This window comes from Carettochelys insculpta, chromosome 7 (assembly GCF_033958435.1).
Source record: "Carettochelys insculpta isolate YL-2023 chromosome 7, ASM3395843v1, whole genome shotgun sequence".
In the NCBI taxonomy this organism is placed as follows: Eukaryota; Metazoa; Chordata; order Testudines; family Carettochelyidae; genus Carettochelys; species Carettochelys insculpta.
This window is the reverse complement of record NC_134143.1, coordinates 10,394,832-10,419,923: the sequence shown is the minus strand read 5'-3', so window position 1 is coordinate 10,419,923 and position 25,092 is coordinate 10,394,832. Positions and strand designations below refer to the sequence as shown.

Genomic DNA, 25,092 nt, shown 5'->3' with positions numbered 1-25,092 from the left:
GGCTCCATGAGGCTGGAGCGGTCCCTTGCCTGTGGCAGGCATGGGGCTGCTCCAGCTCCCACCAGTTAACCGCAACTGGTAAGCCTCATCCGTTTAGCCTGTTAACAGGTTAAACTTGAACATCCTTAATTCCTAAGTTTTCTTTTGCTCTTCTTTCCCCATTTCTGAAATGACACTAGCTGATGTGATACTAAGGGGCAGCAGGGCAGAAATTGAGCCGGCCCTGAATATTGTGGCTCGGGTATTTTAAGGGCAGGCAGAGGAGGGATTTCTGCCTATTGTGTGATGGAGAAATAGCTGTAGTCACTGTGCAAACCAGTGCTCGAGCATGGTGTCTGGAATTATATAGCGAGTGCGGAGAGGTGGTGATTGGTGTTAGCTCCTGTGCGCTTTGGCTGGCCTCGATGATTGGAGTGGAGTATAAGTGCGTGCAAGGGAGAAAGCTTTATGATGTAGATGACGTAACCTCTTTTTTTAAAAAATCAGGTCTCTCTTTCTCCGGCAGAGTTTGTTAGGTGAAATCCTTCTTTGATGCATGGGTTTGTGTCTATGAATTGTCTGGTGAGGAGCATTCTTCTAACCAATACTTTGTGTCCCTTCCAGATCACGCTTACAGCGACAGCACTGATATGGTGAAGATAATTGTGCAGACAGTGCAGAGCCAGGATCGAGTTCTCAAGGAGCTGTTTGGACATCTTAGGTACCAGGAGAGCTTTCCCTTCTGGAGGAAGACTGACAAGAGGCAGCTTCCATCATTCGGGATGGAGATATTTTAATATTCCTCATTCTCTTTTAAGAGTAGAGAGCTATCGCGTGCGTAATCCAAGAGCAAAAATTATTCAGCGTTTAGATTGGTGAAGGGCACCTTCCCTTCGTGGTCCCGAAACCATCAAAGCCAGGGAAGGGGCAGGTCTCTTCCAGACCTTGCGATACGTGCACCTCAAATTATTTGTCAGCCCCCCCCCAGTGAGAATTGCTTTCCCCTTCAAGGACATGCAGACGCTCTACGCTCCTCACACCCATCTGTTTCGTACTGTAAAACGGCCTCTTAACGCTTTCCCTGAAAGTATTTCACGTCTCCTCTGGGAACCGTCCCGTGAGTGAGTTCCGTGCACATGTGTGAATTGTTACTGAGTTGGAGGGGTCCGCGGGGGGGGGGCTTCTTTGGGAAGAAAGACTAAAACACAGAAAATTCTGTCTCGAAGCCTCCCTGCATTGAACTTTTTGTGCTGTGTCCCTTCATCACTGAAGACTTCCAGGAGCCTCCACGGTCTCGGAGAATCTTGTAGTTGCGCATCTGCGTCTATGTTGTTGTCAGTTTAAATGCAAAGGGACAAGTACATGTTTACTGAGTTTTTTCCTTAAATAGCATGGGATAAAATAAGTCCAACCCTCCTGACTCTGCCAAAGCCTGGGTCCCACTGCACGGCAGAGTGATTGTAATTTCTCCTTTGTTGCAGCAAGTTGTTAGGCTGTAAGCAGAAGATTATTGATTTGCTTCCAAAGATCGAAGTGGCTCTGAATAACATCAAGGAGGCCGACAGCTCGGTGATGCAGATGCAGGGCAAAAGGCAGAGGGAGATCTGGCATTTGCTGAAAATTGCTTGTGTAAGTGAGTTTTAGGACTGAAGTCCCGAAATGCTAACAGTAGCTTCTATAGCCAGGCAGTGTGCGACCTGTCAGATGTGCTGCGATTGGTCAAGTGCTGGGGCGGGTTTGAAGCACCGTGTGCTATGTATGTACAGTAGGTGTTTTATGGCTTATGCATGAGGTGTGTCGTTTGGCAAAGTGGCACTTAATGGCCCCCCGCCAGAATTGGGGACCTGTTCTGTTGTGTGCCGGAGAGACAGTTACTGCCCTGAAGAATGTAGTCTAAAGAGGCAAGGCAAGTTAAAAACCTGCTGTGGAGTAGTATGCCTGCTTCTGACATGTCTGCTCTTCTGCTGGGGAAACAAAAGCAGACTGTGGCTGGAGCATCCGGCGTGTTGATTGGAGTCTGTCTCCGCTCCCCAAGGCTAGCCTCTGAGCTGCTGGAGAAGTGCAGGCCTCATATCTCCTGGCCACCTGTCTGTTCTGAAACCAGGCACAGTTCTCCTCAGCCAGGAGGGTCACTATGGCGAATAGCTTTGGGAAGGCGAGCACCACAGGTGGCTTCAGCTTAAAACATACAGTATGTGAAATGTGGGTGAGTGACTGCAGAGGTGAGAACATTTAACACTGGCGTTTCATCACTGAATTTCTTACCTTGACGTTTTGTTGCCATAACTTTTGCATTAATATAGATTTATCTTGATGGATGCTTATATAATCCACTGATGGCAGGTTTCTTGGCGTGTATGCTGTGTAAACCCAAACGTAGCGAGACTAAAATCTGTCTCCGTCCACTGAATATGTGCAATGAGAATAATTCTGCTTTTATTCTAGACTCAGAGTTCTGCTCGATGTCTTGTGAGTCCCAGTATCGAAAGTGCAGCCACCCCTCCAACTGCTGCGTGGCTCCCTCCAAACTCCTCGGGAAACATACCCCATCCTCTCTCTTCTCTGACAGCTCCTAGAGATGGGTAAGAGCTGAAGATGGGAGATTATTACCGAGACCAATCTTATAGGCCAGAGCTCTGAAAACGTGCCCTCCCACACGGGTTTGTAGTGCAGACAGGCTCCAAATGCGGTTGGGCTTTTTGAAGAGCACGTAGCTTGTGTGCTGCCTGGTGCATTGCGGTAGAGTAACTGTGATTTTAGAGGCACATAGTGTAAGAACCACAATAGAAGTTACTCGCTCACTTAGCTGAAGGATCTGCCTTTTTCAGATTACCACAGCTGTAACCTCTTCTGGCTGATGAGCGATGGATGCCAGAATGGCTTTTTGCTTGTCTGTCCCAAGGCCTTTTGTCTATTTCAAACGACAGGAAGTCTTCCTAGAGTTTGGGCTCTGTGTGCCCACTTTGGATAGTTGAGTGGTCGTCTCCCTTGCACATTTAGCTTGATGTCTTTGTTGACCTTATGTGCTTTTCCTCTGTGTCAGTTTACATGGGAGACACAGGAAAGCAGGTGAAATATCCATTCTGTTATCTAGGACAGACAGGATCTATGCACTCCTTGAAAAAGGTGCTTTCCAAGTGCACATTTATCCTCCTTCATACACCACATATGTATACATGAAGTAATATTAAAGACCATCATGCTCGTGGTTTGCGTGCTTTACACGATGCCTTCTCGTGACAGCTTGACAACTCTGTGTAGAGGTAGAGACTATGTCAGGTTTGATGTGCGTTATAGTACGGTGTGCTCTCTGCCATGCTCTCACCGGGAGCACGTCTTTAAAAGTGGGTGCCCCTGCCATCCTATGTGTTGAGTCTGTGGTTGGATCTGGTGGCATCAGATAGCACCAGCTCCATTCTGTCCTTAGACGATACTTGCTAACAGTCTTACTAGTTGTCCAGCACTGCCATCTGTTCTATCTGAAGCATTATGAAAGATAATAAAGAGCAAATCAGAGTTAAAGGCCGGCAGGAAACACTAGATCATCTACTCTGATACGTCACCAATACCTGCATGCTAAACGCCAAAAACAAAATTAGACCCAAGGATTATTGTTCATAGGAGATTAGGCTAATTTAGGTGCCACGGGAGAGAAATAGGAAGGATGAAGGTGCTCCAAAATATGAGGCGTGGTAGGGAAATGGCGTAAGGGGACCCTTCTCCATGCTGCACAAGAAAATAAAAAACACGAAGATATTGCGAGTCTGACCTGAGAGAAAATTCCTTTCTGACTCCCCATGGGCCAGTCACTCAGAGCAGGACCTAGAACCAGCCAGCCAAGCAACTGAGAGAGAATGCTCAGGCCACACCAGAGCCCAGGCTTTCCTCGTCCCGTGTCTCATGTCTAGTCTTGGCCGCAGTGGATACTTCAGAGGAGGCAGACAAAACAAAACCCATCCCCAACATATATCCAGAGTCATTCAGGTCTTTTTACGTAATGTGCAAATCTCCTGTTGATGATGCTTCCCAACTTGATATCAACCAATTTTTGTTAGCGGTCTCCTCCTTTTTGTGCCAGTCGTGAATTAAAAAACCCAGTGAGTAAGATTGGTTTCAAGACTGATTTTGGAGGAACTCCACTGTCATTCCTCCCATTTGATCGTTCACTTTTGTGTACGACCTGTTGTCTGTGCTCTCGAGCCAGCTCCTTACAATCCTCACTGTTCTAGGACTACTCCCCAGACTCTCTAGTGTAGCCAATTTTGTATGTGACAGCACGTGAACGCTGCATATCTTATTGAGAATATTAGATCTACTGCATTCCCCTCACCTAAAAAAAAAAAAATCCTTTTTCTCCAAAAAGGAAATGAGTCTTGCCTGTAATGTCCCTGGTGCATGACCACCTCTTTACAGTTTGCTCCATGCACTGAATTATTCTTTCCTTCACGATTTGTTCTCAAGACTTCCATGCTAATAAGATCAAACTAACAGTTCTCTAAATGCCCTCTAGGTTTGATGTTAGCTCTTCTCCAGTCATGCCGTACTGCCCCCGACATAGAATCATGAACAATCCTGGCTGCCTGACTCGCAATCTCATGTGCTAGTTCCATTAATATTGTGGGATGGCAATTACCCAGTTCCCCTGATTTGAGTGCATTAAGGTGTTTGTTCATGTTCCTCCTCAGATGTGATTGTTTCCCTTTCAAGTGTACTCCTTTCCGTTAGCTATGCCCTTCCGTGCTCTCATTCTAATTGAAAACTGAGGCAAAGCGTTCATTTAGGTTTTGGGCCGTACGTTCAGTATCTTTACTCTCCTCCCTGTCTATGCTACACAGCAACCTGACTTCATCTTTCCTTATTCTGTTTTTAGTTGTATAACTAAAAGAGTTCTATGCAGCGTTAGTGGAGCCATTTTGCTCTCAAGGTATTAGAGACACATGCAGGGTGAGGTAACATCTTTTATTGGATCATTTTGTGGTGGTGGGAGAAACAAGCGTTTGAGTTTATGCTGAGCTTTATCCACATCCAAAGAAGCGCTCTCTTTCTCTCCCCAATACAGGTTAGTCCAAAAAAAGATTTTGCCTCGTCTACCCTATTTCTCTAACAAATAACCTGGTTTGTTTTGAATCTTCCGGAGCCGAGCCAGTCCGCCTAGCGGTTCATTTTATTTTGACGTTTTCTAACCTCGAAGACGTGAGCGCCATCCTGCCAAGAGTGCCGTTTCGGCAAAAGTCTGTGGCGTGTGCGGTACATCCCTTCCTACCCAGAGTACACGTCTGCATCATATCTTGAAGAATCACATTTACAATAAGGAACTGTCTCAACAACATGCAGTTTTAATGACCAGAGGGAGGCCAGTTTTTACGATGCTGTTTGGATAAATATTAGGATAGCAGCTTTAAGGTATGGTGCGTTTTGACAGGCCTGGTAACGGCCGTCTTCACAGACCAGTGAGTTCTTGCCACTTGCCGTGGAAGGGGCTGTTAAGGTCACGCTTGGCTGCTTGAGATTAGATGTTGGGGAATTCCCCACGTTTCTGTTCATCTTTGAGGTCTCCGGTCGGACGTCGCCACCTCTGTTTTGTCCCGAGTGAAGTGCAGGACATTATTGTGCAGTGAATCATTTCTACTCTTTGTCCTGTGGTTGGTGCCTGTAAGCTCTGTGTCGCTCCCTTGGTATCAGCAAAGTAGCATTTGCAGAGTGAGAGAGGGTTTCAGGCTACGCCTTCATAATTTTGTTCTTCACAAGTGACTGGGATTGTAGAGATGTATAGACATACTCTGTGTCAGGATCCCAGATGCAGCTGTTTTGTCTTCTGTTGGATTTGGTTTAGGGGCTTTAGAGAATCCTCTATCGCAGAACCCCATCCTTTACTCAGATGGAATTCTCTTCCCAGCATCTGTTAGCAAGGCTGATTTGGGATGGCTGTTGTTGAAGTGCTTCTGATGAGATGTTCTATGAATACAGCTAATTTCCAGAACCGGGGAGTCTGCCTGAGGGGCCCTGCAATGGCAGCAAGCAAGTCACATTGTTCTGTAAGGAAGAATCGAGTGACTTTTAGGATTACAGATAGAATGCTGTCCATTTATCTCGTTCCCGATCTGCTCCTTCGAGAGGACTGAGTCAGTCACAGTTTTTGAATCTGCACTCTTTTTGTAGGGAAGATTTTGCCCGGGTGATAGAAGATAATCTGAACTACCTTGACCTCTTCAGCACTATCATTCAAGAATCTAAGCTGGAGCAGAACAGCAGCATGAGGGTAAGTCTGCTTCAGTGATTGAGGCTTGATTTTTTTTTTTTTTTTTTTTTTTATCATCTCCCAAGGTGTCGTTGGCTTCAGTCGGAAGCATTATCTTGCTGAGCACTTCTTAGAATACATCTCAGGTCCTTTGTGTATGTGTGGCGTGTCCTGGTACCTTGCTCCCAAAGGGTAACAGGCGCACCATCCAAATGGTCAGCCAAGGAATCCCGTTCCTGCCTCTGTCAATCTGGGATCTAGTGTCTGAGCAGGAAGATATTTCTCCCTCTCTAAGGAACAAGAAACTGAAATTCTTAAGTCATTGGGCCAGGGAGAACCTGTGGGCCAGCCAGTCCTCGTCCTGTCCTTTTACTTAAGCAGGCAAGACCTTTGCCTACTTGAACCCATCTCTAATGGATGAAATGAAGCTGTTCCCATGGGCATTCAGTGTGGCGTCCAGACTGATGATGATCTCCTGTGCCAGATGCCCCAACGCCCCTCCCGGTAGTTTGTTCTGTTGCCAGCTGCCGACGCAGCTGTATTTATCTAAAAGTCCGTGCTGTGACCTTGGGACCAAGACTTTGTTCAGCTCCTCCCACTGTGACATTGTTACTCTCCTAGCTGGCGCGTTAGATGTTCCTGCCAGTATGCGTTTCCTTGCGGATGATGTCCTTTGAAGCCATACTGAAGCCACCAGGCTTCCAGTCCTCACCAGTGATTTGAGAATATGTGAAAGGGGCTGTTGTTTTGACACCTGTAACCATCATGGCAGCTGCGCAATAGACCAGTGAAGAATTTCCCCCAAAACAGGAGCCAGCATATAATCTGCCCCTTTTGGACCCCTCAAACCCTGGCGTAGGATGGGGAAAGTAGGTAGAGTAGCCAAATAGCTATAGGCAGCCCTGGGCGGTTACTATTAGTTGGAGCAGGGGTGAACAAACTATACATTGGGCCCCCCAATCTGTCTAACGCCATCCCAATGGATGGAAATTTTTTGTTTTGTTCATATGGGGGGGGGGGGGAAAGACCCTTTGGCAAGTGTAAGAAGATAAGTCTGTAGAATGTAAAAACTGTATCACCTGGTGTAGAAATGGGAATACACATACATAGAAACATTAATGTATTTCAACAGTTTTAATGAGATGGATGAGATTGAGGCCTGGGGACCAGTCATGGTGTGCCCACCTTTTGAAATTTCTCACCCCCCCACTTCCTGAGGAGACCGCCCCCACCCCCCCTCCACTTTTGCTGGCCCCTGAATGAGAGCAGCTCCTGCGGGGGGAAGAGCTGAATTTCCCAGAATCTGGAGGGTGAAAAGAATTACAGCGCCTCCCTGGTCTGTGGCCCTGGCTGCACCTTTGAGGGGCACAGCACAGAATCTAGCCTTTAGAGTTTGGTTAGATGACGCTGTATTGCTCAGTACTTCTAATTTTATTTTCCTGGCGTTTACAAACCACTGTGAATCGCTCTGTCACTTTAGCAGGTATTGCTGCTGAAACCACCACCATGGTCCAGTTAGTGCCGGCTAATGTGGTAGGTTTGCGATAGTAGAGACTGAGCTGACACCATTTCTGCATGCCATGTGATTACTCAATGGCCTCCCCACAGCAGAAATGTCTGCTTCCCACCAATCTGTGTCAGATAAAACCAGTCACTTAAAGGTTGGATGTAAACTGTCTGCCTCTGTGGTCTGAGCTTCAGTAACTACCCAAAATCCTCGCGTCTGGTTTCTCATCAGTTCCTCCCCACTTCTGACAGTAGATGGTGGGTGACTTCTTTTTCGGGTTCTTGAGCCAGAACGTAGTTGCTGTTTGTGAAATGTCAGAAGCCCTTAAAAATACCTTAACGAGCTGTGTTTGTTACCAGCATGGCAGTTAAAAGGCTGCCCTCTTCCATCTCTCCTTATTGTTCCCAGACTGACTTCCGAGAGTGGTTTGGGGCAGTGTGGGCTCCCAGAGAGGTGGTGGTTGATTTGAAAATTAATCTTCCTGAGCTCCAGTTGCTGTCTTGCTTCCTTTATAGAGTCTTGATTGGAGTTGGCTGAAATAATTGAGGAGGAGAAGCAGGCACTGTTGCGGTTCCCAGTCTGTCCATGTGCTCGAGGTTGGCTGACAATCTATGAGGAGATGGAGCAGCCCAGGATCAGTCCTGTGGTATTGATTCCACGCTTGGCTGACCCAGGATTGAATTATCTCTTCCCTCCCCTTGCATCCGGCGGACAGTTCTGCAAGAACCTTTTTGTGTTTTGGAAACATGAGCGGAGTACAGGAGCAGCAACAGAGACCCTGCCTTGGTCCCTGTGCTGCTAGAGGCAAACGTTTTGCAATCTGCCGCCTCGTGGCGGAGCTTTTAAATCCATCTCTACGTAACTAAAGAAGTAGCCTGATTGTTTCAGAGATGCTGGGTAATCCTGACTCCCGCTACATCCCTGAGTGCTGCTGGTGCTCACCACTTTGCCAAATGGTCCCCGTTCTATTTAGAAACATTTTAGGCACTTGAGTTTGGTTTGAAAATGTTTGCAATAGCCAGTGGGTCTTTCTAGCAGTACGGCCTGTCGGGGCAGTCTGTGCGTGATGGGCACTGCTTGGGGGAGGCAGCTGTTGCTCTTATTGAAGAGCTGAGATGAGGGCACTAATTGGGATGTTCTCTATGTGGAGAACCTCTCAGGGCAGGAGATACTGTGCTTCACCATTTTGCCTTAATTTGTCGCAGTGCTACCGCAGCTGCGTGCTCTCCAGGGGAAGCAGAGTAGGGAGGTACCAGGGACGCGTGTGCCTTATTCCTTCTGAGTAAGAAGAATATAGGGAGTGCCTCCTAGGTAGAGACATATCTCTGCCTGAAGTGGCCAAGATGCATAGTACAGGCTGCAGCGGTATTGGCGGCGTACTGGTGGGGTGCGGCGCTGTTGCACCCCCTTCCTCTGGAGCAGGCATCTCACGTTGCGTCCCTGTTATATTTTGTATCCCACTGCACAGTGACATATCGCCTACCTGGTCTTGTACTCCAAGAATTTCAACCCTCTCGGCCCTGGTTTGGGGAACGCCATTTCTGACGGATGCAAGCAAAACACTACAGCCTGGGCTTGCCAGCATTGCTGTGCACTCATCTACCACGAAGCGGTTTTGACAGGTGTTTCGTACCGGTCAGGAAATTCTCCCCGATTCCAAACAGATGTTTTTTTTTTGTGTGGTTTTTTTTTGGTCCACGGGCTGCCTAAAATATTGAAGAGTTCCATTTGTTAATTGTGTTTATCAATACTCTGTTATGTACAGCCTCTTTGTGATTCTTCTTCTGTCCCAGATTTGTGTCCTTTTTCAAGATTGTTACCCTCACAGGGTCTGACTTGCTAGTGTTGTCTTTGGACAGGATGCAGAAGGGTGCAAATAACAGGCTTCCTGGACTTCAGTTTATGGGCAAGATTCTGGTTGTGCAACTCAACCTCTTTAAATGGGACTCGAGCTCATCCTCCACCCCCTCCCCAGGGCACGGGGGCTCAAACTTTGTAAAAATCATTCCCCTTTCAAACGTCTTCAGTTGGGCACTTGAAAACATCAGCTGTTTTTGAAAATCTTGATCCACGTTTGTCTCTCTGTGTAAGGGTGAATAGCTCTAAAACATTTCCAAACCAGTTACATGTGAAGCAGTAAGTTCCCATCGCTTACAAAATCCAAGTACCAAAGAAGATGAAAAAACTAAATTGTAAATTTCACATCAACCACAGAATAAGCAGCAATACGCTAAATGGGCTTCTGTTGTCTTGCCTCCTTGTGCAGTCCTTTGTAGCTGTGCAAAGTGAATGGACATTTGACATGCACTTTGTAGTGGTAGGAATGATCAAGGATGCAGTGTAGTGGAACAGTGGTGCTCAGACTGTGGGTGGTCAAGACCCCAAGGTGAGTCACAAACCCATTGTAATGAGGTCACCCCGGCTGGCTGCGGCCTGGGGTTGAAGCCAAAATCTGAGGGCTTCGGTACCGGGCACCGGCGCTCAGATTGTAGGCCCCTGCCTGGTGCTGAACCCCTTGGGCTTTGACTTTGGCCCAGCATGCAAAGCGGCAGGGCTTAAGGCAGGCTCAGGCTTCAGACCCTGCTCCTGGGGTCATGTGGTAATTTGTGTTGTCAGAGGGGGTCATAGTGCAGTGAAGTTTGAGAGCACCCGCAGTGGAGAATGGGTGTCACTTGTAAGCCAAGCTGAAAAAGCCATATCTCATTTGAGCCCTTATCTAAATGACTGCGGCATCTTCATGCGCCAGAGAGCACAACACCGGTTTCATGCATTCCCAGTGTTCCCTCAGACCCCTCCCACCTTTGTTGTACAAGCCTGTGGAGCGACCAAAGGACCCTCAGCTAGCTGGCCATGTTCCATTTTGTCCGCTCGCCCATGACTACAGCTGGAGATAGTGTAGCTAGCGGTGGGTGGGGCATACTGTAGTGTATTGTATAGGTCTTTAATTTCATGTTGGGTTCCAAAATTTGTGTTTTTTCCCCAGTGAGCAATCTTTGTCATGTCATCTGGGCATGTCCCAGGTTTTAAATGTTGGTGTCATAGGACTGTTAAGCCTCTTAATGCCATTCCCTGGAGTTGGCTTTACTGTCTGGGTGAAGGCGATTTAAGGATTGCAAGTCCTTATTGGAAGAGCTGCTTACTCCGGAGACAATGTCGTAAAATGTCACCTGTTAGAGAAATGAGACTGTGAAAAGAAGGCCGGACAGTTATCAGCTGAAGCGTGCCTGCTGTGGCTTCAGGGGGCTCGGCTCCCTCCGCTAACGCTCAGGAAGGTGGCAGTGAACAACAGCCGCCAGAAGGACTTCAGGAGTGAGTCCCTTGTTAAGCGTGCCGGCAAAGGCAGAAGGAGAAAGAGTGTCACAAATCTTGTTCTTCAAGGAGATCTGCTCCAGAAATGAACGCTGCTCTGCTCTGCTCCAGCAGAGCGCCTCTAGGATCTGGAGGATGCTGGGGTCTGTTCCTCCGGCAGCGAGCAAAGAGCTTCCCTCCGCAACGACGGTGCTCTCCTCAGCTCCTTTGTTGTCGTCTAATTCTGGTGGCGCTTTGAGTTCCAGGGCCCCTGAAGGTGGTGTGTTGGGTGCAATACTTCCACGGGCTGAGCTTCCACACGCTGGTGTCCATGGCACTGAAAGCTTCCGAGTTGGTGCAGCAAAAGTCCTTGCCCTTGGAGCCAGCTATAGCTGAGTCTCAGATCACAGTCCCAGTGCTGCTCTTGGCACTGCAGGAAGGAGTCACCACTGTTTACAGCACCAAGGGAGACACTTGAGGATCTTAGGGCCCATTCCCTGGGACCCTGTAGGATCAGCTTCTCCCTGGAGAGATGACGGCACCATGCTGTCTTCCTTTTCTGACAAGGAGGTGCCTCCCTTTCATGTTGCCATGCTGTAATTCATGTGTCAGGCAGGCAGACCAGGGCTAAAGGCAAACAGGAGCAGGTTAAGCCAGCCGTCTATGTGATAGGCAGCCGGTGGGCCATACGGTCAAAGCGTTTGGCCTCTTGTCATGTGTGAATGCCTGTAAAGATTTAACTCAGTGAGCCAAAGGGGGCGGGGGGAGAGGGGGATTTTTGGATTGACGTGTGTTCCTGTTGCGGGGGGAGGGGGGAGTCTTTATGGCCAGAGTGGTGGGGGGGAGAGAGAGAGAGAGAGAGAGAGCTGAATTAAGTCTGACCAAGGCTTGGAGGATTTCAATCAATATCCAGGTGTCCTAGAGAAATGTAGAAATACAGCTGTGTAAGTAGAAAGGATCAGGTTATTTATTTTGGGTTTGGTGTAGGACTTGTCAGGCTGGCTGATGTCCCTACCTGTGGGCCCCCCCCATCAATCAGTGGTGTAACTTTGAAAGTGAATCCCAGGGAAGTAATCGTGTGGTTGAATCTACCTTTTATTAGTTGCTCTGTAACAGCTAACAACCCAGTCTACTTGTTGTTATCAATCAATCAGACAGATTTTTTCTTTTGTTAATAATAAATCACCTTTTTTAAGGCAGTGGTTTGATTCCTGTGTCCCAGAGAAGGGGGTGTGTGTGAATTCCTAAGACTGAAAGGTCAGCTCTTGCCCTAAGGGAGGGTTCAGAGTCCAGGCTTAATCCATAGGGACGCACCGCAAGTGTGTCTTCCTGGGGTCTAAAGAGGGGTAAGGGGGTTTTCTCACTTGGGTGGTAGCAGCTCCCTCCCTCTGCCCCTCTGCCGTGTCCTTGGGAAGTTTTTAAGCAGAAGCCTAGGGAGGCAAGATATGTAAGTCCTCCTCTTGTGAGCCCTCACCATCTGCATTTGGCGTGTCAACAGTCAGGAACAGCCTTGAGAGCCATATGTGGCCCCTTGGCTCAATTGGCCGTGTTGCACCAGACGCGCTCTGGCACCTGTTTGCAGAAGCAGATCTCCTTTGTCTCAGGCACTGTGTGCTTCAGCGTCAGCAACTCCTTTGGCAGGTCAGGGCCTCTGCCTCTTCCCCACCTTTCTTCTCCTTGAGGACATTGCTCAGTCCCGGGCTGTTGCAATTTCCCCAATAGGGAAGAAAGCAGCTTCACCAGCTCAATTTTGGCATGGTGACGATTACAAATAGTACCAGGAATTCTGTGGTGACTGAGAAATGTACCTGAAATCCTAATTCCGACTGTAAGGGACATAGAGGGTGGCTTTGAAATGTCCAACCATGTGACTCCTTTTGCTTGTAAACAAGGGCATTTTAGATCCAGTGCAGGTCCTATGGCCAACAGCAGCAACCACTTGTGAAAGGTCCAAAAAAACAAAACAAGACACCAACCCCCCAAGTAGCAGGCCCCTTATGTTTCCGTATTATTATTATTTTGACTGATTTCTGTGGACTGCGCAACACTGCTCCTAGGCAAGAATCCCTAAGAATCAAGAACCCAGGCAGTTGTATGCTTGAGCACAAAGTTTTCCTGGGCCAGGAGATACAACTTGGCTTAGCAAATGAGCAGGCTCCTCTTTCTCCTTCTGACTGTTGTTGTTTCAATGGGTTCAGACGGAGGCTTTGTGGATCACTGTCCACTGTACTTCAGCGAGGACATGAGAGCTTTAAGGTCCTGAGGCCTTAGACAGGTTGTAGTGGGTGCTCATGATACAGCAGCATCAAGTGTTGGGACCTCGGTGTAGGTCATTGTAGGTACGCAGGTGCTCCGTGCACTTGAGCCTGCAAGATTGTGACGTGTCGACTGGTGCCTATGTGCACTTCTTTTCCCCTCCTTGTGGCCCCAGATGAATGGTTTCAGGTGTGGGTCAACCATTTCTCCCTGTCTCTCTTTTTAGTGCTGTGTGGGCTGTGACCAAACTGTGGAGTCAATCAAATTTGCTGTCACTTTCACCAAATCTGGCAATAACTATTCTTATGGAATGATTTTGTTTAATAGCAGTTGAGAGAGAGAGAGAGTCCCTTAGGTAGGAGATTTGGGGCCTGAGCCTGTCAGGGTAAACGAAAGACTGAGATTCTGAGGAGGATTCCAAATGGGCCTCTCCAGGTCCTGCTCCTTCTGGCTCACTGATGATGACCAGTCAAGGTGCTTGTACTACTTTGGAGAAGCTCGTGTTGCTGAGGGGACTGTGTGCCCTTCTTTTCTTTTTCCACATGATCAACTCCAGAATTCAGACTTGGCTGGTGCTAGGAACACACCACCCAGCTCCCCCCGATGAGCTGCTTCCTCTCTCTGTGACAGGTGAGCAAAGGTGGAGTTCAGGTCAAGTAAGGAATTGCACATGGGGGTTGGTGTTTTGGATTTTTTTAGGGCAAAGCACCCCCCCGCCCACTACCAATTGCCATTGTGTATCATCTCATCATCATCTGCTTTGTACGGTGCTCATGTATCAGTGTTGAAGCTGTTCTCGAGGTTAACTCAACTCCTCATACTAAAGGAGGCTAGCGTAGGTATGTATTTAAAAAGAGCTGCCACGATCATCATCATCTCCTACAAGGAGAGCTTTCTGTTCTCAGCAGGAGCCTGGGAAGAGGAGTCCCTAGGGTTCCCCTGTCCAAAAGCTGACACACGCACACACCCGCTGACAGTAAAGTAAAGTAAGTAAGTAGGGACAGTATAGCTATACTGTTTATTGCCCCAAGGTGTGATTCTTGGCTGCTCTATGTGCCCTTAATGCCCCATGGAGGGTGTGCGATGGTTGCAGGAGGCTTTACCTGCACGTTGGCACTGTTGAAACCAGGCAGCGGGCCACCTCTGTCCCTAATGATGTTGCCCTCGTCCCACTTCCCCCACACCCGCCCCCGTCAGTCAGTCATTCATTCAACAGAGAGCATTGCCCGCGCTGCCCCAACGTGACGCAGCCCAGCCTGCCCCACTCCCGCTGAACGTTGGTCGTAGACGGCGACACTGGTGAGGTCAGCGGGGTAGCGGCACTCCTGGTGGCGGCATTGGGCAGCGTCAGCACCAGGGCCGAGCCCGCCGCCCCTCCTTGTGTAGCCCCTGCGCAGAGCCCCGGCCGCCCCGTCGGCTTCCGCAGCGTGGCTCCTCGCCCTCCGGCGCTCCGTGACAAGTAGTTTGTCCTCGCTGCCTGCCCGTACCTGAGAACTGGATCCTCCTATCGATCAATCAGCGGAAGGGGTGGGGGGTTGTTGGCTGCGCATGCGCGGGGGAGCTACGCTTCCGGCGGCTCGTGAGGGGCGGCGCCGAGCAGGTACGCAGGGCGGGTGGTTGGGAGGCCCCCTTCGCTCGAGGGGCCGAGCGCGGGCCCTCGGCGGCTTCTGAGGAGTCGCGCGCCGGGCGGGGAGCGCCGCTGCACGGGGGGCGGGGTCTCCTCGGCGCGGCCCGGGGCGCCGCTCTCGGGGCCGCCCTGTGCTCCGGCTGCCACTTCTCGGCCGTGGGTCAGGCGGCGCTGGGAGCGGGCTCCGGAGAGGGGCCGCTGCCTCCCGCCACCGCCAGGCGGGCTGCGAGACGCGCCCCGTCCGCCCCACCGCCGCTGGCTGGGGCCCGACCCCCGCCCTGAAGCAGCTGGGCCGCCCCAGGCAGGTGCGTGTCTGGGTGCAGCTGCTCTTCCCCCGGGGCGGGGAGGGAAAGGCGCGGATGGGAAGCGCGAGGGGAGCCGGTGCCGGGTGTTCGGGCCCTGCTACGTGTGAGCCGCCAGCTGCGCCCGCTCCGTCCTACTGGGCGTGAGTGAGTCCGCGCTCGGGCCGCCGCTTCTGCTTGGGTGACTGACGAATAGCGGCGCCTGGGCGTGCGGGGCCGGGGGAAAGGGCCTGAGCGCGTCAGTCAGTCGTAAGCGCGCTCTGCTCTCGCCCAACAAGTTGCAAAGGCGCTGCTTCCGGGGGGGGGCGGGGGGGGGGAGAGTCGTCGTTTATTGCCCCGGGGTTTTTAATATAGCCGCCTCACGCATCAGCTGTGGGCGTCTGGGGCTCTCTTAGGAACAGAGATGACATGTCCCCAGTCCGTTGGTGTCGGGGTGTCTCTCTTTCCCTGGGGGTGCTCACAAGTGAATCGGCAACAGGGCGACGACTTTGGTTCTGCTGCACTCACTTGGCGATGTGCTGAGCAGTAGTTACCAAAGCCCTTAGTGCTGGTTTGGTTTTGTTTTCCTGTATGTCCAAACACAGACTCTGCTGCCTCAGGTATAGCTGAGCGGTTGTCTGTTGTTCGTTTATGCTTGACAAAGTGCCATTTCAGGTGGCGAAGAGTGTGCCAAAATGACTGACTAGCTTCTCCCTTGGCCTCTGGTGCACACTCAGAAATGGGAAACTGTGCTCTAATGGAGGACGGAGAAGCCAAATGTAAAACGTTCAGCTACACCTCTGGCTGTATCAGCCTAGCCCCTACGCCAGTGCCATGGCAATGCTTGTGTCTTGACTCAGCTATGGCACAAAATAATTAGATCCTTCTGGTAAATATCTCCCTTGAAACGCTTTCACGTTCCACTGGTGGTATGCCTTGCACGCCTTGGGAACCGCTGCATTGCCCGAGCCCTTTGGTTTCATACGCCTCTTTTGAATCACATGACCATGGCAGCGCTCGTTGAGGAAAGGGTGCCTAGGCGGTGCCAGGTAGTTCTAGGAAAGAACGAAAGAAATTGTTTACCATTGGTCCAGGAGACAAATGTTTAGACCCCTGGGTTGGCTGAGAACTCTAGAGCTCTTTCTTTCAAAGAATGTTTCTTCCATGCTTGCTTGTCCTTTGGTGCCTCCATGTACCCCCAGGAGTAAAAGTTATTTCTTTCCTTACTGCCCTAGAACCCACCCGCTGGAGAACTTGGGTACTGGCACGTGACCCAATCAGATTGCATCCAGCCAGGCTAAGTTGTGCATTTTGAATAATGTGCTTAGATCCTTGCCTCTTTCTTTCTGTCCCCCCTCAGCAGCTGGATGGCTTGCTTCAGCCACATGCTTCTTGAGCTTTGGCCTGTACTTCCTGATAACAGTCTTGTTTCCTTTGTGCCTGCCTGAGGGAAGGGCAGATTTTTCTGGTGTACAGAACTGGGGGCGGGAGAAAGGTCAAATCTCAGCCAATCAATAAAGTCTTTCTTTCCCAATGCTGTCGAGGATCCTTCCCTACTCTGGCACTCCGAGTGCAGAAAGCGAGGTCCTGCAAAATCTTTAAAACCCCTTGCCTCTGCACAGAGCTCACAGATCCCCGAACCCTGGAAGGTAGCTGCTACCAGCCCTGTTCTCAGAGGCCCCTTTTTCCAGACTGGCACACTGGGGGATGCCTCTGTGGGGAAAATTCCAGCCTTGTTCTCCCCTCCACAGAGGGCTTGAGAACGAAAGCTAGCTGTAACCCGATAGCTGTGGCCCTCTTTCTTTGTTTTTAAGCAGTTGAGCTGATCCCATGTCCCAGTGATGGACTTCTCTGGTTTTGTGAATAAATCATGGGTTGTACGCAGAGACAAATCTTTGCCTGGAGATTTTTTTCCCCTGTCACCTTTCAGCTGAATACCAGGCCAACGACGCAAACGAGAAGCAGCGCAGATCACCCCGTCCGGCCGAATTCCTAACCCGATTGCATCCGGCTAAACGTTTGCCGCCTTTTACTTACCTGTCGATGGCTGGTTTTGCCACGGTCAGGGGGACAGAAGATGTCTCCTGGGCAATCTGAGCTGAAATCAGAAATATCCTGACTCTCTCTCTGTCTGCTCCTGCAGACAGATGGTCCCCAGAAGTTGCAATTCTTCTCGATTTAAACTAAGCTGTTTGGCTCACCTGTACTCCAGTTAGGTCAGGAGAGATTATGGGAGCCAAAGCCCTTCCCTGCACTCATTCCTGACAAATGCCATAATGAAAAATCTCCCAGGAGTTTTCTTCATTAAAATCCCATTTGAGTGGAGATGACGCAGGACAGATTTCACTCCCAAAGGTGGCAAGCTTGGGATATCCTCAGGGGTGGGTTCTGTCCTTTAGCACATCCCCCCTAGCCTGTCAGCAGTTGGGTTAAGGCAGGAATTTTTGCTGCTTCTTCCCTATCCTGTCCCGTCCCGCCCCCCCCCCCCCCCCCACACACAGACACACAGACAGTTTTTCCATAATTAGCCAGCACTTTCCAGATTACAAGTCCAGTCACGTGTGAAAATTCCTAGCTCCCAGAGAAACCAGAGTATGTATTGCAGAGGAATCTTCTGTTCCAAATAAAAAAATTTGCAGGCTTCAGTTTGCTAGGCAAAGGAGTGGAGGAAGCAAGCAGAAGAATGGTCATACGGGATCAGCCCGGAGGTCCATCTAGCCCATTGGCCAGTGCCAGGTGCCCCAGAGGGACTGAACGGAATGGGTAACAATGAAAGCGATCCCTCTCCCGTCACCCATTTCCAGCGTCTGACAAACGGAGGCTAGGGACGCCGCTCCGGCCCATCCCGTCTAGCAGCATTCCAAAAAAGAACTGGATAAATTCACGGAGGTTGCCTCTGCCGACGGCTATTAAAGTCCTGGTCTTCGGACGATGAACTAAAATTGGGAGCGAGCAGACTACTCAGCTGCTGCGGCCTTTCCCTTCTTTTTCACTATGACGCTGACCCACACAGGCCTAATGGCAGGCTCTACGCCGGGGGTGAGCAAGCTGCGGCTCCGGAACCGCACGCGGCTCTTGAAGGAGTCACTTGCGGCTCCGTGCCCTGCCGCCGCTGACGCTTCTCGTTTCTCCTCCCCGGCGCCCGGCTCTAACGGGCTCCCCCCTTGCCCCAGCGAGGAGCGGGCAGTTTTGCGACTTGAGTCCCGGCTGGCACGGGAGCGTCAGATTCCACGTGCCGTGGCTCTGTCGAGAGGAGAACTTGACGAAGTTTCACAGCACGCTCGGCTAGTCGTCTCACGGCACGCCAGTGTGTCGCGTCACGCTGCAGGAAAATGCCGGGCAACTCTTTTTCGCGCTTGTGTGCACGCTGCATTTGGACAGCATTGAGCCTACAAATGCTGAGGAACGGGTTCCTTTAAAAAGTTCTCCTCGGAATGGAGGGGAAAGGTTTCCATAGAAACACTTCTCTGGATGGGAGGTGTTTTCAGGCCAGATCTATTTTCAGAACCTAAACATTGGGCCTCAATCGTCGGTCTTAGAGCATCCTTGTAGATCCATTTACACAAAAGCACGGCCACGTCAGAGGAACCGGCGAACGTATCGTCGTCCTTAGTCACGGTCAGAACGTGACTCGGCCGACACGGGCGACGGCGATCCCTGGGGCTGACGCGTTCTTGGAGGGAGCTGGGTTTTTCTGTGAAGGTGCTTTGGAAGGCAGGGGCCGTTGAGGTGGCTCCTTATTTAAGTTAAGCCCCCGCAGGAGCCAGCTCTGGAGCGATGGCCTTTGGAGGCTTTGTGCCCGGAAGAAGGTGCGCTGCTGTCATTTGAACCGGTTGGAACCTTATGCTGGCAAATACGTTTCTAGATACCACGTTAGAGTAGCGCACGGGTCGCTCGTGGCCGCTCCCGAGTCCGACAAACCGAGGCGGTTGTCGTAGATGGAATTGGGCCTTTGCACAGCCGGAGATTGACGAAGCGTCGGGGATTACGTCTACGGGCTTGTCCGAGGGGAGACGATAATATGCCGGCAGCAAATGAATGGAATGAGCGTTTTGCTCGCCCGGCATCGCTTCTGTCGACATGAGGTTAAGTTCCGTCGTCCTCGCTTAATCCGGACGCAACCGTTTCCTCTCGCATTTAGGTAGCTGGGTCTCATCCATCCATTGCTAAGTCAACGAGGCCATATTTTATTTACTGACTCGGAGGGAGCCAAACGACTTAGAGATGGGTCGCACAGACACCCTCCAGGAGTGGGCTGTGGTGACGGGAAAACTATTTCCCGTCATGACTCGTTTGGTTTGATCTATTTCTTGTGCTCTTGCAAACCTCAGCTGTGATCTGTGACTAACATTCTACGAGGCCTTTCGGAGCCGGCGGCTCTGATATGTCTGCATACCAAAATCCAGGGATAAGAAGCGGTCGTCGGCGTGTCCGCAGCGTCGGCTCGGTCGCGCCCTGGCCCCGAAGCTTTGTGGGGAGCGATCCAAGGTATCGGAAGCGGGGCGGGAGATGGGAGGTTGGATGATGAGGTTGGTCAGTTTATTAAGTCCCGGTTATTTGAAATCCTTTCTGAGGGAGGGTAGCCTTTGCTTCCCAACAAAAATGTGGGTTGTCGTGTGAGTTTCGGCCACGCTTCTGGGACTTCCCGTTGGGCCGATTTGAGAGGAAGGGTATCGCGTTATAGGGCTTGCGGTTTGGTGACTATTTCCTGACGTGGGTCGCTCAAAACTTGACTGGGGATTGAGCGCATAGTTAAGGGTCCCATCTACACGATGAAGTGCAGATGCGCTTTAGCCATTTCAGCTCACAAGCGTATCGACTGGATCTCGATGTGTCTTTGTTTCTAACGCGCGTGGGTGCCGCGAAGTCATTTTTGCACCCATTTCTGTCCGTGACACCCAAACGCAAGCGTGTTCTGCTTGCCTTGCTCACCTTACCGTACTCGAAGCCACGTTTGGAGCTTTTGATGAGGTGAGAAATCTATTTGAAGCGATTCCCGATCTAAGACAAAAACTTGTATTGGAGCTATCGCGTATCTTCTCGAAAAAGATCCGGCGTCGGTTAATACGTGCCGAGCGTTGGCAAATCGAGACGGTCCCTCGGTATGCTTTTTCCCACGATTAATGACGCTAATTGTTAATAGTTAAACATTTGCGCTTTGTTTCCAGGTTTTCTGACCGCAGCTTGCAGCCGTTGGCTCTCGTCTTTCCCTCGTCTGCTAGCGTCGACAGTCGTCCGCTATCGGCCATCTTCTGCTTGCTAGGTAAGGGTAGTTTGTGATTAAACTTCTTTCGGATAAGATACATACATTAAGTTCCTGTAGTCTTTCCATTTCAGGCAAGTCTTTCGACCCCAAACATAGTCTTGCGGCTCTTCTGCGACATCTCCAGTTTGCCGGGGTCCCTTTTGAAATGTGCTATCGGAACTGCCAGATTTGTAAAAGAAAGACGCGCCAATGCCACATACGCATTCCTGCGCTTCCTTGCCGTTCCCCAGTTTATATGGCTATGGATTGCGTTCCCCTTCTTAGGGTGCCGTACCGGAAGCTCGGGCTCAGCTGCTTCTTCCTTGCACGATCCCGTATTCCGGAATAAAACCTTCATCCTGTACCGTGAGCTCCTAGATGTATGAAGTGTTAAAATGCACGTGACGTGACTGTGCCAAGTTCTCTATGTGGCACCGTATCCGCTTTATACCTACATCTGTGGCTCATTTTTGTAATGTGGTGGCACATACCAATTTTGTGTCTACAATCCGGCAACTTTCCAGCAATCCGCTTCATTCACGGTATCCGGCGGCGACGTCTGCGGATCGCGTTTGCGGAGGTGGATGCCGCTTTTGTGTCCGCTCGCGGCTCTGCGTAGAAGTGCTTTCCTTTTGAAATGCCGCCCGTCGGTCGCTTGTAAAAATGATCTGCGGCGTTCCCTTCCGAGACTTCGATAAAGGTATCGAATCATGTTGGGACGTCCTTGTGGAAGGTCAGGAAAAGCATGGTCCCTGCACAATGATCCCTCGTGGATTATATCTTTTTGGGATCCATCGCTGACCCGCCATTTAATCTGTTTATACCATTTTTAATTAAAATGTTATCTGGCGTTACATTGTTTCAGAAAATGAAAATGTCATATGCCAAGGGTTATGACTTCTGTCAGTCAGGCTTGTAATTTCAGTGAACTTGATATCTTTGTTTGAAAAGATATGTTTTTGGGGACCGTGTCGATTAGCGTTCCTTAGATTTCCATCGTTCATAGTCCCGTGTCAGTTAGTGCGGCCTTGCTGGCTAATTGGTTTGTCATTCTTATCTCGCCTTAATTACTCTTAAGCCTTGGCTCAGCAGTAGCTTTCTTGGAGGCCTTTGGAGCTTCACAAGTATTGCAAGATTAACAATGGGTAACGTTAGCGGTCTGTCACTGTAACGATAGGGTGGTTGGAGAAAAGGGCGTCTGGAGAATGGTGCGGGGACAGGAGACTTCTGAGCTGGCACTGCATAGTTCTGCAGTACACGCGCCACACGACGTACGTGGGCTCTCATTGGCACGTGTGTGGGGCGGTCAAATTGAGAAAGATTTAAGTCTTTCTTCTGAGCTTAGTAAATACACACACACGCGCAGAGAATCCATTACTGAATTTGAGAAGTTCCACGCCTCTGTTTAAGAGGAATGAATTGTAAATTAAAATCAGAAGGGAATTCAGAGACGAGTGGAATTAATCTGCCGGGACTGTGACCTTTGCAGCTTTTTGAGATGGGAGCATAGTTATAGGGACGTATGCGTGGAGGGGGCACTTCCTCGTAATTTCCATTCAGAGACAGAGAAAGCCCACCCGCTGTCAAAACATCCACCGCTTATCCCGCCCTTAGTCTTGTGACCGGCTAGAGCAACGGCACCGTGAACGCTGCTGCTCCTCCTCCTCTCTAGCTGCCGACGTGAGCGGGCGGACAGAGGAGGCAGCTGGCCGAACGGTAGGCCGGGCTGCGGTCGGCAGCCTCCGGTTAAGATTACAGATAGGCGTGGCGTTTGCTCTTGAATGTAAATGGAGTACGTGAGCGCTTTAAACGGTGGAAGCGACTAGATGCTCTTTTTAAGCTCGCTTCTTAGAGACATCTCGATACAGCTGAGCGGGCCAAGCTTTGCGGTAGTGGTTTTCAAAGTGATCCGCGAAGCTGTCGTGCGGGCTCTGCGGAATGCCTATCGGCCGCACGTTACGAGCTCCTTCTCTTCGTTTCCGGCTGACGAACCGTGTTAAATGAAGTTGAAAATCCAGGCGGTATGCTCCCAGTGTTGTTTCTGTACACGCCAAGTTATCGGTATCGGACTGTCATGCGGTTGTGGGCGGGAGTGGAAACGGTCTGTGATTGAGAATGGGAATAGGGTCCCTGAGACCCGCTGTGGAATTGTGGTCTCCCTCAAATGAGCCTAGGGAGCCTGTACTATTAAAAAAAAGTCCATCGGCGCCCCAGAGGGGTCGGGGAATCCCTTTGGTACGCCGACGGCCCCGTTGTTTTTTCTTCCCGCAGATGACGGTGGTATGACGATGGTCCAGCCGGGGGCGGCGGTAGCGGCGGCCACGGGAGTTGTGGTTCTTCTCCTCTACGCCTCTGTTCACAAAGTTGACGAAGGCCACCTAGCGGTGTATTACAGGTACGGGTTCCTATGAGCGGGTCCGAGGCGCTCGCCGGTAAGCAGCGTTCCGGGTGTAATTCTCTCTGTTGCGGTTCATCCGAGAAAGGTCAGGTGTAAAAGATTGCCCTGGTCCCCGTTCCCTGCCCGGGCCTCATGTGAGCATTGGCGGGAGGGCCATTAAAGCAGTTAAAAAAAACTTGAAAGCAATCCTTTGTCATATCTCACAATTATTAAGCTAATGTCAAGTCTGTCTAGATTGTGAACTCCCCGGTCGCTCTCGTGCTCGTAAATTAAAGGTTAAAATTCAGCTTTAAATGCACACAGACAGGTTCCAGCTCCCCAACTTCCTCCCGCAGAACTCGGGGCCTTTCCCACTTCCACGTACGCTCGCTTTACAAGTTCCGCTCTTCCCACGCCTCCGTGTCCCTGATCTCCAAGTCCGTTAGCGCTGCCTACTGCCCGGAGGCCTTCCTGCACCCGCCGGCATCTCATCTGACTCCCTTTTCCTTCCTGCAGTCCTATATGCCCCTTGCACAGCTTCTGCCGTACAGCCCTTTCCAGGGCATCTGATCCCTGCCCAGCCTCGTGACTTCGAGCGTTTCCCTGCTCTTCTATGCGCCTCTGTCCCGGCCTTCTGCCGCTTTTCCGCTACGACCGGCTCCCGACTCTGCCCAAAGGGCGCGGTGGGGGTAAAAACTTGACTGGCTTCAAGCCTGAGCTGAAGTCGATGGAGGCCGTTGAACCGATTTGATTGAGTTCCATTATTTCAGCCGGGGCGGCGCAGGGAGCCGCGAGAGGCGTCGGCCGCGGCGCCGCCCACAGATGCGAATGGCTCTTTAAATTGCCACGTGCGGCTCAGGTTGCCGACCCCTGAACTGGCTCGTTTAGAGTTAGAGATCGACTGGGATTTGAAAAGAAAGGAAGAACGAGCTGTTCGGGTCTCGGAATAAGAACTAGGTGCGAGAGGATGAGATGTCTGTGGCAACCTTTGGGAGGCGGAGTGCCAAAATTGGACCTCTGTGTACTGTGTGAATGCCGGTGACAATTTTTAAAGTCCCTAATAGTCCTACTTACAAAAGCTTCCTTAATAATACGTAAATGAAGAGGCAGCGGTTTACTGTGTCGGTGGTGGTTGGTGGCATTACCTGGTCTTTTGTTAATCCCTCTGAGCGACCTCGCAGCTGCGTGGGGAAGGGAAGGGCAGGATGTGGCTGAGCGCCCGCCTCTTGCGCTCGCCGTCTGGGGTTTGCTGGCCCCGGGACGAAGTCTAAAGTCTGAAAGACCTGGGGATTAAAAACAGTCGGTTCAATTTGCTAACTGAACAAACTTCCTTTGTTTAATGCCTTTCAAACTGATTTAGGACGGGTTTTGGCAAACTTTGGGTGTGTATCCTGCCCAATTGTGGCTACTTTAAAACTTTCAAAGACATAGAATGTTGGTTTTGTACATTTTAAGGGATTATGAGTTTTCATCCAAACAGCATTTGTCATTAGTGTAGTCGATAAGAAAATGAGGCATGATGCATTTCTTACAATCAAAATGAAGCCTCTGAACGAGTTAAGCCGATTAGCAAACGGAAGTATCCGTTGTAGCGTAAAGACTATTTTGTTGTCGATCGACGTGTTCTTGTGGCTACTAACTGGTGAGAATCAACCTTTTTTTAGAAAATAACAGATGAAACACTATTAACGTTACTTTAAAACAAAGTTGCCTGCTTGCTAATTTAAATCACGATTCCTGTGGGTGATTTACATTGCTTTGATGTAAACCTATTTCCCCAGGCTACAGTATCTAGGGAATGTCTCTCCGTGTTTCTGTGATATCGCTTCTAACGTCTCACAGCGGCTCCGATTTTATCGCTCGGTGCAGAGCGGCCTCCAAAATTTACCCGGTCCCCTACGGCAGGGGTGACCAAACTTTTTAAGTCGGGCCCCGCTTTTCTTCCCTGCAATTAGCTAACCGCCGCTGCCCCCCGACCTGTCTTATGTAATCCAAACCGACAGACGTGTCAGTTACGCGAAAAGGTTTTGGTTTTTGCCTGAACGCATGTAAGACACAATAAATCTGGAGAATGTAGGAAGTGTAACTGAGCAGTTTATAAATGGGAATACATATTCCTAAAATGGTAAGAGAGAGTTGAACATTTTCAATGGGATGGGGGAGCCTGAGACTCAGCAGCCGATTGCGCTGCACCCTCTTGCAAAGTTCCACCCCCCCCCCGGGGCGTGTCCCCCACTTTGCTCACCCTGACGTAGAGATTCTTTGCTAAGAGACCGTCGGCGTGGACGACACCA

At 50.3% G+C, this 25,092-nt stretch overlaps 1 protein-coding gene across 5 annotated transcripts in view; it reads left to right on the top strand.

The window, feature by feature from the left end:
- Nucleotides 1-25,092, top strand: part of LOC142015986 (inhibitor of nuclear factor kappa-B kinase subunit alpha-like) — a 78,508-nt gene that overhangs the window by 34,778 nt on the left and 18,638 nt on the right. Inside the window, exons 17-22 of one of the 5 annotated variants that reach the window (XR_012646250.1) lie at nucleotides 604-700; nucleotides 1,461-1,608; nucleotides 2,425-2,561; nucleotides 6,139-6,238; nucleotides 20,345-20,439; nucleotides 22,693-22,746. Coding sequence is in view for 4 of the 5 variants with exons in the window: in XM_074999995.1 (XP_074856096.1) it covers nucleotides 604-700; nucleotides 1,461-1,608; nucleotides 2,425-2,561; nucleotides 6,139-6,238; nucleotides 8,240-8,266 (509 nt within the window). In the remaining variant the exon portion in view is untranslated. Of the gene's footprint in view, nucleotides 1-603; nucleotides 701-1,460; nucleotides 1,609-2,424; nucleotides 2,562-6,138; nucleotides 6,239-8,239; nucleotides 11,762-14,823; nucleotides 14,869-14,897; nucleotides 15,201-19,939; nucleotides 20,148-20,344; nucleotides 20,440-22,692; nucleotides 22,817-25,092 lie in introns of those variants that run through there. The other 4 variants (XM_074999995.1, XM_074999997.1, XM_074999998.1 and 1 more) reach the window with 4 other exon arrangements.